At 39.8% G+C, this 14066-nt stretch overlaps 1 protein-coding gene across 1 annotated transcript in view; it reads left to right on the forward strand.

Annotated features, from left to right (window-relative positions):
• The first annotated feature begins 629 nt into the window (after positions 1–629).
• LOC147420836 (putative disease resistance protein At4g11170) overlaps positions 630–14066 on the forward strand; it is a 49729-nt gene continuing 36292 nt past the window's right edge. Inside the window, exon 1 of the mRNA XM_086504587.1 lies at positions 630–726. Within this exon, the coding sequence (XP_086360713.1) occupies positions 630–726 (97 nt within the window). The remainder of the gene's footprint in view (positions 727–14066) is intronic.

The raw sequence follows: 14066 nt of genomic DNA on the forward strand, positions 1-14066 counted from the left end.
AGACGACATGTTCAATGCAACGAGTCTTACCATGTGGCGAGCAAATATTTCCGAGCAAGGCAATTATCGAGCGAGCATTTTTAAAGAGAGACAGAGAAAAAGATAGAGATAAAGAGATAAAATTTTCTCTAATTTCTCTTGACCAAGCAATTGAAGGTATACTAGAAAGGTTTCTCTCTCCGCTTATTCCATTCCATACTATCTAAAGAAAATGTTATCTGCCATATTTACTAAGTTATATTCGGCTTGAATCTTTCATATAGCTACAACACAGACCAATGCTTTTCATAGTACAAAATTTGAGGTGAATTTCTTAAAGAAGCAAGTCTTTCTCCTTGGTATAATCCCAAGGCACCTTGTAGGTGTGTAGGTGTATTACATATGCTCGACAAGAGGGTATATTATAGATTCATACAAGTAGGCATGATTAACATGAGACAAGGTATGAAGCCAAAGCGACCATGACAAAAAGGATGAATACAAAAGGGACTTTCAGCGTTAAGACCAACAATGACAGAGGGAGAACCAACATGAGCTTGAGCACGAGGGTAAGTTGAAAGAAGAGGAACAACACACAAGTAGTGGTGATGGTAGACATGACAGCCAAAGTGATCAGGAAAATCGGTACAATGGTAGAAGTTTCTAAAGAGCTGATGGTGGAGATAGCAGGAGAGATTATTGACACCATGATGGAGATCGCAGTATGCATGATCAACCTAAGAGAAGGTATAAATCTAAAGAGATCATCAAAAAGAAAATTAATATAGAAGGGATGGTACCCACATGAATGGTGATCGATGGACTCTTAGACAACATGATGACCACAACAATAGATACAATGGATATACTAGTAGTGATGATGATGATGCACATAGAGATCATTGTATCAAGACAAAGGAGCTTAAAATTGAGCTCAATGAGGATGAACCAAACTTCTTAAGAGGTCAAACAAGGTACTCCATGTATGTATCACTAATGAAAATCATAAGAAGTTTTTATGGATCATTTGATACAGCTCCAATGACACATTCTACTTTAGCCAAAGAGAGGAGAGAGCGATGAGAGCAGTAGAAAACAACCCTGGCTAATTCTATCCCAAAGGATCTGATTTGTCTTTGGGAAGATCCCATGCAAGAAACAAGAGAGAATCATGAGAAGATTATTTATAGACTTAAAATAGAGAATGAGGCAGTGTAAACACACACAGTTAAGGCCCAAGATGATAGAGTGAGAACCAATAAGAGCTTAAGCATGAGCTTGAGATCATAAGGCTAAGTTGAAATTTTCTAACTCTTATTTTCTCTATTGCTGCAAGGTTTGGACATTGAATAAATTGTAACCAAACAATCAAGGATACAACTACAATGCAAAATTTAGGTACAATTTATTTCCATTAGAACATACCATATTCAATGCTAGTTTGCATTATGGAACGATCATGGGATATAGTTTTGAAGGACGAGGCCATGTGGCTCTATATTTTTTTGAATAAACATTATGTGAGGACTTAGACTTGCACTCCACAATTATTTATGGGTTGAATTGAGCAAGTTCATAGTAAGTAATCATGGCACACCGCTTCTGTCTCGAGCCATCCAGACCGATAGAAATGGCTAGACACAGATTTTGGTGCATAGACAATGCTACTTAAGAGTTGAGTCACAAACAGGACGAGTGGGTTTAGCTAGGGTTAAGTGGATGTACGCTTTGTACTAGGTCGCCCTCTCATGGTGATCGGAACTCATAGCAAACATAGAGGAAAATCTTTCTAGACTTTCTTTTTCTCATTGGCTCGTCTTCTTATATGAATGAGGAGAGACTGCTCAACAAAATTCTCTTTCAATTTTCAAGGCTGAAGCTTTTGGCCTTTTTATTTTTAGGCAAGACTTTCACCCCACTGTCCCCGAGTGCAGCTCATTAGCTCTAATATCAATGCAAAGGGGTCAAGAACCTAAAAATCTTCAGGGCCCTGTAAAAGCTCAAATACTTCATCATAAACATTACGAATTTAAGGGTAATGCTTGTTTGATAAAGAATGCAGCTCCACTCTTTTTGCTCCACTCTGCCAATTTTGGTAGAGTTGGAGATTGCTTTTGCTACCCCGTCGGATGCTGCGAGCAAACAATTTGCGTACACGAAGACTACTGGTTTAAATAAGAAAACTCTGAAATAGCTCATGGCACCCCCGCCCATGCGAAACTACTCCATGGAGTCACCCTTCTCGCACAGTGCGTTGCGGTTCTTCATGGTCATCAGCTTCTGTCGTCGCCGTTGCAGCTCTCCATGGCCATCGACTTTTGCAGTCTCGTTTTCTTTTCACCAACGGTATCTTCCAATTATTCGGTGATTTTCCCATTTTCCCCCTACTTGCTCATGTCTTTAGATTTTAAAATCTTTAGACCTTGTGCAATGTCAAGTTCACTTTATAGAGCAATGGTTTGTCCCATTCTGGCTAATCATTTAAAAGCTACTTCTTTTCAAGCAATATTCTAGAGAGAAAAATTCCATTTCTTGCATGGCCCTCCAAAAAAGCTCGAAAATCTCCTTCTACCTTGAAGGCTTTTGTGTACATAATATAATTTGAACCTTTTAAATTACAAATTATTAATTTGTACCGTTTAGATTACAAATTCCTAATTAATAAACAGCAAAGTACTGTTGAACATGCAAAGAGGATGGACGGTTGGGAATTCCAACGGGCATATTTCTTGGATTGGCTGAATGATGACATGCTTACCAACTAAATCCAAAGGTAGTTGACTCTGTTAATGGGGATTGTAGAAATGTAGTGCGCTCATTGATTAACTTAAGTTGATAATGGGTGTAAGTGTGTATGGTCAAAACCAGTGCTTTCTAGTTGGCCTCAACCACTTCCACTTATGGAGGACCATTTTCATGCAGGGAAAGTGGAAGCGTGAAGTGGCAAAAGGGGGTCATGATGAGGAGCCATATTGACGGATAGAGTGGTCAAGGCAATATTGCCAGGAGACGAGAGAGCCATGAAGATAACCAAGGTTTACACGTTTGTGCATCAGGGAAACTCCACGTGTAGAAGAGGTATAGTAGAACGCACTAAAATTAGCCTTCTGCCGACCACGGGCTTGATGAATAAAGGGGAGCTGAAGAGTGTAGCTACCATTAAAGCTCCACATTGAGCACAAAGCTTTAACATTTCAGCATCAACAATTTAGCAGTATGATGAAGCGTGGAGCTGACCTCGCCATTGCAGCTTGCTGCTGTGTGGCCGTTTGCACAATGTTATTGGTACAGGGACCTGCAACAAAAAATCCAGTTGTGGTGTTGGCAAAGTACTACGATTCGAGGGGGATGATCCCACAAGGAAGCCATTTATGGAGCCACTTGGGGTATCTACTGTATCTGCTAGGCGAAAACACGCCTTATACATCCTACTACTCCTTCAAGACGCGCGTGGGAGGCGGCAACGCCCCGGCCTTCGGTGAGGCCTAGCTACAAAGGTTCGTGCTTCACCTTACAGAGGCGTCGTGCTCGCCCTAGCAATGCAAGGCCTACCTCCTTCGCCTCTCCTCCGACATCTGCCGCACTACAACAGTGCGCTCGATGCCCGCGTACAGTACCCCAACTGCTGGATCCACTACAAGGACATACTTGTTTGGTGAAGGAAGCAACTGCTTGTAGCCATCCGTGCCGGCGTGGATGGCTAGAGGCAGGTTTCATTTGGACGCATTCGACATCTGTGACACTCAGCGACCATAACAATATTCAAGCTGCCAAGTGCTTAATTTGGATGCTTTTTAAATTGTTGGTGAAGAAAAAAACTGCCTGTAGCTGTCCACCCCGGCGTGGATGGCTACAGAGAGGTTTTAAATGGAAATCACTCTCTCATCTGGACGCATTGGGGGGACGTGCAAGGGCGAAGGCTAAGGCTAAGGGTCGCGAGGGCAGCCCTGTGGGGAGGGGGGGGGGGGTAATACCTAAATTCTGTCCCTCTTCCACTCGAAGCAGCAACAGTCATAGCAGCAGCCATCCAACTAGCAGTGGTCGAAGCGTAGCTACAACACCCATTTGGTAGACGAAGCACCCTAAGCCCTCTAGTGTAGCACCCGTTTGGTAGACGAAGCAAAGCATCAGGAGACGGAGCTGCACTGAGGAGGCCGAGGCAGAGTCTCTCTCTCTCTCTCTCTCTCTCTCTCTCTCTCTTCGAAACCTAAGCCCTCTCCTGGCACCCTAAGCCTTGGCTGCTTGTCGTGACCCCACAGCACCTCGGTACTGCACAAATCGCCTCCCCCGACCTCAGACAGTAGCTCAAAACAGAGCTAATTGTAGATGTGTATTGCGCCAGAGGTCGAAAAATTCAAAGCGACCAAGTGATTACATTCGGATGCATTGGGTATTTGTGTGATGCTTCTTAAATTGCTTCGAACTTGAGACGCGGCCCAGAGATAGAGAGAGAGAGAGAGAGAGAGAGAGAGAGAGAGAGAGAGAGAGAGAGAGAGAGAGAGAGAGAGAGAGAGAGAGAGATAGAGAGAGAGAGAGAGAGAGAGAGAGAGAGAGAGAGAGAGAGAGAGAGAGAGAGAGAGAGAGAGAGAGAGAGAGAGAGAGAGAGAGATGAGCATCTTTGTCTTCTTGGAGTCGAACGTCTTCGCACTTCATGTTGATTTCAGATCTTTGCAGCACTTCATGTTGATTACAAACCTTTGTTGGTCTTCAATAGAAGCTCCTGAACCTCCCTAAGCGGTAGGCCCGCTACAGGTTTGTCAGCTTTGAGGAAGACGAAGGCTTGTTGATCCAAGAAGGAGTAGCATAATTAGCCAAATAATGTTGAGCGAGCGCCAGCAGGTGCACTTGCAACTTCCATCATGCTATTTCCCATGCTACGCTTGATTGACAATTAGCAATGAGGGTATTGGACCTCTTGGTGCGAGCAATCCTCTACTTGTCTGTATTTTTCTCGGTGTAGCAATTCTCATATGGGGATGTTCTTATATGCGTAACCACCATCTGCAAAGGGGAAAAGAAGGGCATGGACCTGCATGAATTTGGTGTTGACTACCATCAACACGTTCGCAATGGTCTGAAGACCTTCTAGTGCTACACTGAAGCAGTTTGACAGCAGCGCTGTCTGAAGATACAGATTTTGACATCATTCATTTTTCTTCTTCTTCTTTTTCATCCTTTCACACTCAATTAACCGTTTTAGGTCTTTGGTCTTTTTTTCCTTCAATCAAGAGGGCTTTCACACCGATAAAGACTGCAATCTCAAGTGAAATCTCCATCATCAATTGCATTTCAAAACACTATATTAAGACACAGTGGTAAACGCTATAGAGGGTTGAAAAATCAACAAATTTGAAGTCCGTAGCAATTGCAACGACAGACAGTAAGTGTAAGGAGGCCAAGGCTAAATGACAAGCATTTCAAACACTCTCTCACTGAAGGATGATCTGGCCTCGCATTGTAATCAGAGTTATGAAATGTGCTTCTAAAATATTTTCTTCAATTTTTCTAACCTTTATGTTTTTTTTGAAGAGAGAGAGAGAGAGAGAGAGAGAAGAAGAAGAAGAAGAAGAAGAAGAAGAAGAAGAAGAGAATTTTAACGTTGTAGAAAATATCCCAAGAGACCTTAAAGATCTATCTGACGAGGAGAGTTGAGCTCAAGGCCTGTTGTATAAGAGGAAAATGGCATAACCAATCCACCACACTTGGGTGATAGAAAGGTTATATCATTTTCCTCTTTGTATTAGCGCGCACGCGCACACACACACACACACACACACACACACACACACACACACACACACACACACACACACACACACTGAGAGAGAGAGAGAGAGAGAGAGAGAGAGAGAGAGAGAGAGAGAGAGAGAGAGAGAGAGAGAGAGAGAGAGAGAGAGAGAGATGTCTAAATGTATTGCAATTTTTCCTACAATAATATGCTATTGTTTTCCACATAAGTACAAGGTGGGCCCACTGTCTACCTAGCGAACATAACTATCTATTTGGATGATTCAACAGCAAGGGATCCTTGAATATTGAGTGGATAGTGGTATCTCCATTTATGTAAATGAAACCCATGTCTTCTATTTGACCATGAAGAGATTGTCTTCAAAGTGGGCCGTTTCGGGTTAAAGAGCCAGTAGAGTTACGACCACTAGTGCTATGACGGATCACATTCCACTTATTGGATAATTTGGGACCAATAGTAGCATGGAGAAGTGGAAGTTGAATGGTTAGATCATTTGAAATAGAGACACCTTATTGGCATGGCATGGTTTCAAGCCTTTGTGGATGCACCTTACTCTTTTGAGCCCTAAAGGGGGTTCTCTTTGGCCCCCAATGTTTATACACCCGATTCCAAACATCGTACCATAATTATCGAATCCAAAATCCGACAAATTATTTTCATGAAACCTCATGGCAAGACGAATGCAATGAGATGGCTACTGTGGACTCAAAATTGAGCTCGAAGGAAGAATATTGAAGCTCCCCAAGTTAAGCCTTCTGCTATCTACAAGCCCCTTTACCCTACAACGTGATGATTTCAAATCTTCAAAGATATGCATGTAAGGATTTTTTTAAAAAAAATGCCAATAAATGAATCACATTCATGCCTTAAAATTTTCCTTGTCGTGGGTTGCTTAAGGTGCTTGGATTGGACTCTGAAGCTCATGGATTTTTATATCATCCTCTTTAACAAAAGTTGACTTTTTGGAAGCACTAGAAAATGTAAGGAGGAATATGCAATTGTAGCATTGCACATGGGGGAGGGATTTGCATGGAAATAGAGTTGTGTCTTGTTGTATTGAGTAGACGTTGCTTTTGATCTACATATATTTATACAGTGGGTCATCTATTTTGGCATATACTTATTGATATGCATGGATGTTTTGTATCAATCCAAAGAACATCGTCGTGGTAGGTGTATTCTCCCAAAAAAATATATTCTTAGTTTGCTATCAAGCATGGCACATTGTTAATGACTAATTTTTTCCCTACAGTGTCTTTTTATCAATGTGTGAGACAAGTCTTGCATATGTTGATAGGGAAAAAAATGTGCTTACTATAATTTTAGTTAAAGTGCAAGTTTAACAACAAACACAAAACTTTGATGCTTTCTATAGGTTTGGAATGTGCTTTTGCAAGGCTATGTCTCTCTCCTCTTTATGGTATGCTGAGACACTTTGCTAGATTTTGCTCGGTCTTGCATTAGCTCGGAAATTTTTGCTCGGGATTTGGGATTCCTCAATGCAACAAATAGAACTGTTAGAAGACTCAAAAAGCTCCAAGTAACAATTGCTAAAGGTGTTGTAAGACAGCATCCACACTTAAAAAGTTGAGATCAACAAGTCACAACAATTTTCAACAAGAATCAAATCTATCGTGGTATCCTGATGAACAGTGAAGGGAGAAAGTGACAACACTTTCTCACAATGTTATTCTCTTACATGACCTTGTCACATGGCTAAAGAGCGAGCTGGATGAAAACCTGGTAGGTCAAACATTCATTTGACAAAGATAAATAAATTGAAGCTTGTAACCTTGGGTGTTGCCTTGGCAACCTAGACCCTTTGGTTAGAATCTACGTAGTCAAACCCCTTGGTAAGACCTTTTATAGAAATTGCTCAACTAGCAGGTAACGGTAACCAACATAGTTGACCATGTACAAAAATGATTGGAATCAACAAAAAAGTTGAATTTTTCCACGACCCTGTGGTAGATTGTGGACTTCTTTCCTTAAAAGTATAACTAGAATATATGAAATTGTGATCCTCAATGCCTATGGGTGAAGATGTGACTCGTGTTCTTTGTTACCTCTCTCTATGATAGCATCATACAGGCAAATTTTTGCATACTTATAGGATAAGCTGCAAGCCAGCCATAAGGATGCGAAAGAGCAGACAGACTGGATACAATTGAAGGAAAGTTACTCAGCCCAACATGCTCTCCTTCTCTCTGTTTCTTCTATCTCTCGAAGAATAATGAAAACTTTCTAAGAATCTTTTGATACATGTTTTTCTTGTGAGTCAGCCTGAGCCAAGGTGCTCTAACTCTTAGCTAGAAAGTGGCCAAGACGCCACCCAAATTAGTCTTCATTGGCTCATCAATTGAACACTAATTTGTTTTTGGCATAAGGCCTATGAGCCACAAAGGCTAAGAGACATTGTCAGACCTAGGGTAAGACCCAAATGTTGACATTTCCCGGGTGATTGTTCTCCGGCTTGAACAGATCTACCCAGTGGAGTCCCCATCAATGTTAATGGCCAAGCGAGTGTCTTGCCATTACAAATGTTTTGGGTGTTCTGTTAGCACTACATGTTTTTTAGTGCCATAATTGAGTTGAGTTTTTGAAACTCTTAAACTCACATCAGATTTTATTTTAGTTTTTTTAAATTGCAGACATCTTGGTAAGTTTTCCCAAGTTTGTATGCTATTATCATATTCCAAACTTTGGAAACTGCTATGCCAACTAGCGAAAGGGAAGCCTTGCTCCACATAAGCACTCATGCACTGTTATGGTGCTCATAGCGAACACATACTCTTGCCAATTTACAATGGCATAGCAAAAGAAAGTCAACCTTGTCAAGCATTCAATGATAAAATACTTTAAATACTTTAAAGAGATGTACCATGTATCTGCTTGGATTGATTCTTGTTATCCCGAGGATTTGTAGAAGGAGCCTTGCTCCCATGATGGCGTAGAAAACTTGTCGAATCACGCTTGTCGAAAGTGGGTGGGTCCCGTCATTGTTTGTTTCCATTAATGATAGACAACCTGCCTAGGAGCCATTCTGAGCAAACTGAAGCCTTGCTTCATAGGACAATCCACATGCCATGCATGTCAAAAATCGTTTCAATAATCAGCAAAGAATCAGCCTGTGGTGCATCGACATTCATTGCCACCGCTACTTGTTGATCAGTCTTGATCTTTGTGCTCCATCTGAACCGTGGTCAAGTCAAACCACAAGCCCATCCCTTGGATTAAATCTCCCTTGGAGCATCTTGAGAACATGCTATTTGTCAATTTTTCCTTGAAAGTTGGGCTAACACATTGTGTTGTTGAGTGCATATGCTAGTAGGCCAGTTATACGACTTTCATCAACCGCCCAAAACACACCTTGATTTCTAGATCACTATGGCATTCGGATATTGTTCAAGGTTTGCATCCAAAGTTCTACACATGCTGTAAACTAGATGCTTTCCAGTCTCGTCCATACTTTGGCACGTGGTTGATGAGAAAGACATTCTAAATATGATCTCTGATCCTGTACATGCTATTGTGACACATTCCCTTTAGAAACTACTATTGAAGGAGTTCCAAAACATTATTCTCCCTTGCAACATGCTTATAGTGTGTGACTCAGTCAGGATTAGTGATAAGGGGTACAAAGTATTATATACATGCATAATAGGGAATCTATACAGCAAGGGAATGGCTTGATCAATGTTACCAATCCCATTCAGTATGGCTATGGCAAGAAAAACTGCCAACAATGATGTTTCACCCTTGCTAGGCAAATATAAGTGGGTGGATGTCAATATGCCAATGTTCTCAAAGAGTTTTGTTTAAAACAGGTTCAACAATGTTTACGTTTAAGTAGAAACCTTGCAACGAGCTATGATCCAATATTACAATATCACAAAAGAGGAGACAGGTAAAAAATGTATATTTTTGTTAAAATTAGATGAATGTCGGGTTGTCAAAGGCCAAAGGGTGGAGCACACAAGCCTCAAAATAATGATGAGGGTACTGGTGGGAAAGGTGTTAGAATGTGAAGATTCAACTGAGTCACTTGGCAGGAGGCGGCAAAGGCAAGATTTTTATGGGGTGCAATAACATATGGTGACAAGTGCCATGGGCACTCCAACATGAGGACCATGATAGTTTGAGGTGGTATTTCAATTGTTCAAGTATTCAAGAGGCAATTGATAAACAATGCAATGGGGAACTCCTCAATGTCCCTGGCATTGACATCTTTGAAATAGAGTGGCATCTTGGTGGAGACTTGAAAACCCTAAAATGCATGTTGGACACTAAGGGTGATGCAATTACTTTATTTCCATGCATTTTCTATTTCCATGCAAAGATACCTAAGGATGAATTGGGGAAGGGCACATGGGTCATAAGATCAAAATACTGCAAGCAAGAAGGGGCTAAGAGCCCGAACGATAATCAAAAGGCAAGTAGGGGACACATGTTGTATAATGGCATTATAACTTGCGACCTAATCAAGCCACCATCTTGTACATGTTGGAGCTATATATGGATCACTCTAATCAACTTGGTCTTACCTAGATATTTGTATCTTGTCCTCAATATGGATCGGTCCTTGGGAGCGTACATGGTGTGTCTCTTGTATCATCTCTCTCTCTCTCTCTCTCTCTCTCTCTCTCTCTCTCTCTCTCTCTCTCTCTATATATATATATATATATATATATATATATATATATATATATATATATATATATATACATCTTAGCATGGTATCAGAGTGGTAACGATCATGCGACAATTCATTTCATGGTGACAAAATAAAGTATGTGTATGCAATTCACATGTAAGATTCATAATTTCTATAACTTTTATTTTTGAGTATTGATTCTTGTTAACTGTGGTTGTTTTGTGCTAAGAAGAAAATGATTAGTGTTTTGTGTGGCGTTTATTGCTAATTAATATGGTGAATCATTGATTACATTTGCTTGTTGATTTGTCTTTTGACACCTCAACTTTGTCTCAATTTTTGAGAGACTTTTTCTCAAAATTTGGAGAAACAAAAAAAGTGTAATGCAACGCAGCACAATAGCACTTTTTATACAAAACTTATTTCTCTCCTCGCGCACTTTGATTTGAGTTTGAGGTTTGCATCAATTGGAATTCACAGCAGAAAGCTATGTTGTTTTTACTATAGTCAAGCTTGATGCAGGTTTTGTCCTCGTACGTCTTCGTGAAGCGTCCGTGATCGTTTTTTTAATTTTGGCGTCAACTTTTTTGAGAAAATTTAGTGTTTTGATTTTCATTTTTCGGCTGTCAATCTTGAGTCTCATGTCACTCTATTTTGAGGACTCTTTCATTATTACTGTCTCCTTTTCCCTGCTTTTTTGGGTGGTGTCCCTCACATCTTTGGATGTTTGTTGAGCATCCTTCTTGCATTTATCATTGGCAGAACATAGTTGTGATATTTCTCTCATCCTCAATTGCATCCTTATATATGGTGTACAAATTTTGTGATCTTATCTTATATGTATTCTCACAACCAGATATGGCTATGACTATCCTCGTCAATGGTTTTCCTTCTAGCCAGCGTTCTATTCCTCCTTTCTAAGTCCAAGGATTTCTTGGTTGAAAAGTTGATTCTTGAAGGTGATGAACTCTCTGATATTTTCCTTGGAATTGTGTATGTCCGCCTCAGCCTGGTGATACGGACCATGACAAAGATGTGACATCCCTCACAACTTTGGACGTTTATTGAGCATCCTTCTTGCATTTATCATTGGCAGAACACAATCGTGATATTTCTCTCGTTCTCAATTGCATCCTTCACTATATATGGTGTGAAAATTTTGTGATCTTATCTTATATGTCTTCTCACAACCAGATATGGATATGACTATCCTCGTCAACGGTTTTCCTTCTGGCCAACGTTCTATTCCTCCTTTCTAAGGCCAAGGATTTCTTGGTTGGAAAGAAAAGATGTTTTTGATTCTTGAAGGAGATGAACTCTCTGATGTTTTCCTTGGAAATCGTGTATGTCCGCCTCAGCCTATTGATACGGACCATGAGAACATGCTTATCACTAAAGGACCTGTATTTGAAGACTGGCATGTTGCGTATACGGATTGGTAACAATGTGATAAAGCAACTTGTCGATATATTCTTTTTCCTCTTAAAGATTCTCTTGTGCTTGATGTGTATGAACTGCCTACTTCCCATGAAGTATGGAAGTACCTTATTGCAAACTTTCAGAAGAAATCTGTTACAGAAATACTTTACTTGAGAGGTTTTCTTTCCAAGTTATAATATGAAGTTGGTATTGCCATGACAGTACATATCGAGTCTTTCAAATCCATTATTAATCAACTTACTGCTTCTGGTGATCCTGTTCCACAAAAACTACTAATTATACTTCTCCTTAATCCCTTTGTAATCTACTTCTTGTTTGAAGTACTAAAGCCATTGAGTGGCTTCTTTCACGTGGATATGGCACATTGGGTGAACCACGTATATCATGTGTGTTGTCTCTCTCTCTCTCTACTCTATAATCTCTCATGTATGAAAATTATCTCTCTCCATTAAGTAAATTACTCAATTATCTACTTAGCTACGTCATATTCCCTAACAGTTTCCATACGTGACGTTTAACATGATGATGCAGATAAATACCACGATTCAAGGAGCGAGGAATTAGAAAAAGATGTCGAAGATAAATTTTTAAGTAATTCGGAACACGAAATTGCAAAAAAGGGGGATGGGTCAATTTTGTACGAGTTCTCTAACCACAAATTGCAAAGACAAGAAAGATATCAAAGAAAACGAACAGGGAAACAACAGAACAAAATTGAGGAAAACATGCCAAAGTTGGTAAAGAAAACACAATATCTTATGCTCATGGGAGCGGATGATTGCGTTTGAGACAAAATAAGGAGGAAGCTAGTGAAATTAATAAGTTTTTGGGCAAGGTCAAAAAAACAGAGCAAGAAACAACTAAAAGAGGAAACCAAAAAATCGCCAAAGATGTCTAAAATGGAGCGCAAGAGTGAATACCAAAAATTAAAATATACATTAAAAGAGGTTTGGACTACGAAAATGGAGAGTGAGGGAGAATCCAACTCACATAAGTTTGATGCACCCTCTCATTACAAAAAATACAACATTCAAGATTGACACAGTATGGTGGAACAACCTATGCAAGAGCCGAGGGAGATGGGAACGTCGTACGATGGACCTCAAAACGCAAAATAGATAGGTTTGGCAGAATCAACAAAAAAATCAAATTTAACTTACATTGCCACAGACCTTACCGAAGAAGAGGAACGGCTATTGATAGCTACCCTCAAACAATATAAATATGTATTTTCCTAGTCGTACAAAGATATAAAAGGGGTAGGTGCTAACATTTTCCAACACACGATACCTTTGAAGATCGATGCAAAATTGCATTGGCAATGTCCCTACACCTATAATGAAACTTTTGCATAAAAAATTAAGGAAGAGATGGACAAATTGAAAGAACATGAGTTTATCTATGAGATTGAACACACGGAGTGGGTGCCACCAATTGTCGTGATGCCTAAAAAGAACGGTGAAATGCGAATGTGTGTAAATCTCAAGCAAGTAAACATTTATACATCCATGACAACTATCTCTTACCCATCACATATCATGTGAATGAAAGAGCCACTGGAAAGGAGACCTACAACTTTCTGGATGGATTTTTAGGGTCATGATTAGACCGGAGGATCAACACAAAACTGTCTTTGTGACAGAATTGGACATATTTTCATATAGAGTTATGCCATTTGGTCTAATCAATGCACTTGCCACATTCCAAAGTTTGATGAGTTATGCATTCAAGGGATATCTAAGACAATACTTAGAAATTTATATAGACGACCTGTGTGTGTACATTCTCTTCACAAAAATGAACATATAGATCACTTAAAGAAAATATTTCAAAAATGTATAATATTTCATATCAACCTAAACCCTAAAGAGTGTTTTTTCATGGTAAGACAAAGAAAGATTCTAAGACATATTGTGTCCAAAAACAACATTTCTATAGATCTTAAAAGATATATGTGATAGTTTCTCTTCCACAACCATCAAAAGTTAGAGAGGTACAAGCATTCTTAGGTCATTGTAGCTCTCATCACTAAGTTTGAGTTGAACGAGGAATGAGAGAAAGCATTTCAACAATTGAAACAAAGACTTATTTATGCCTTAATCTTGAAAGCTCTTGACTAGAACAACATCTTTCATGTCCACATAGATGTATTGGCTTACACTATCGTCTACATCTTGGCTCAACCTAGGAAAAACAACATGGATTTTCCAATTTGCTACTCCAGTAGATAGTTAAACAATGCGA

Source organism: Adiantum capillus-veneris, chromosome 28 (assembly GCF_014529385.1).
Source record: "Adiantum capillus-veneris isolate H3 chromosome 28, ASM1452938v2, whole genome shotgun sequence".
In the NCBI taxonomy this organism is placed as follows: Eukaryota; Viridiplantae; Streptophyta; class Polypodiopsida; order Polypodiales; family Pteridaceae; genus Adiantum; species Adiantum capillus-veneris.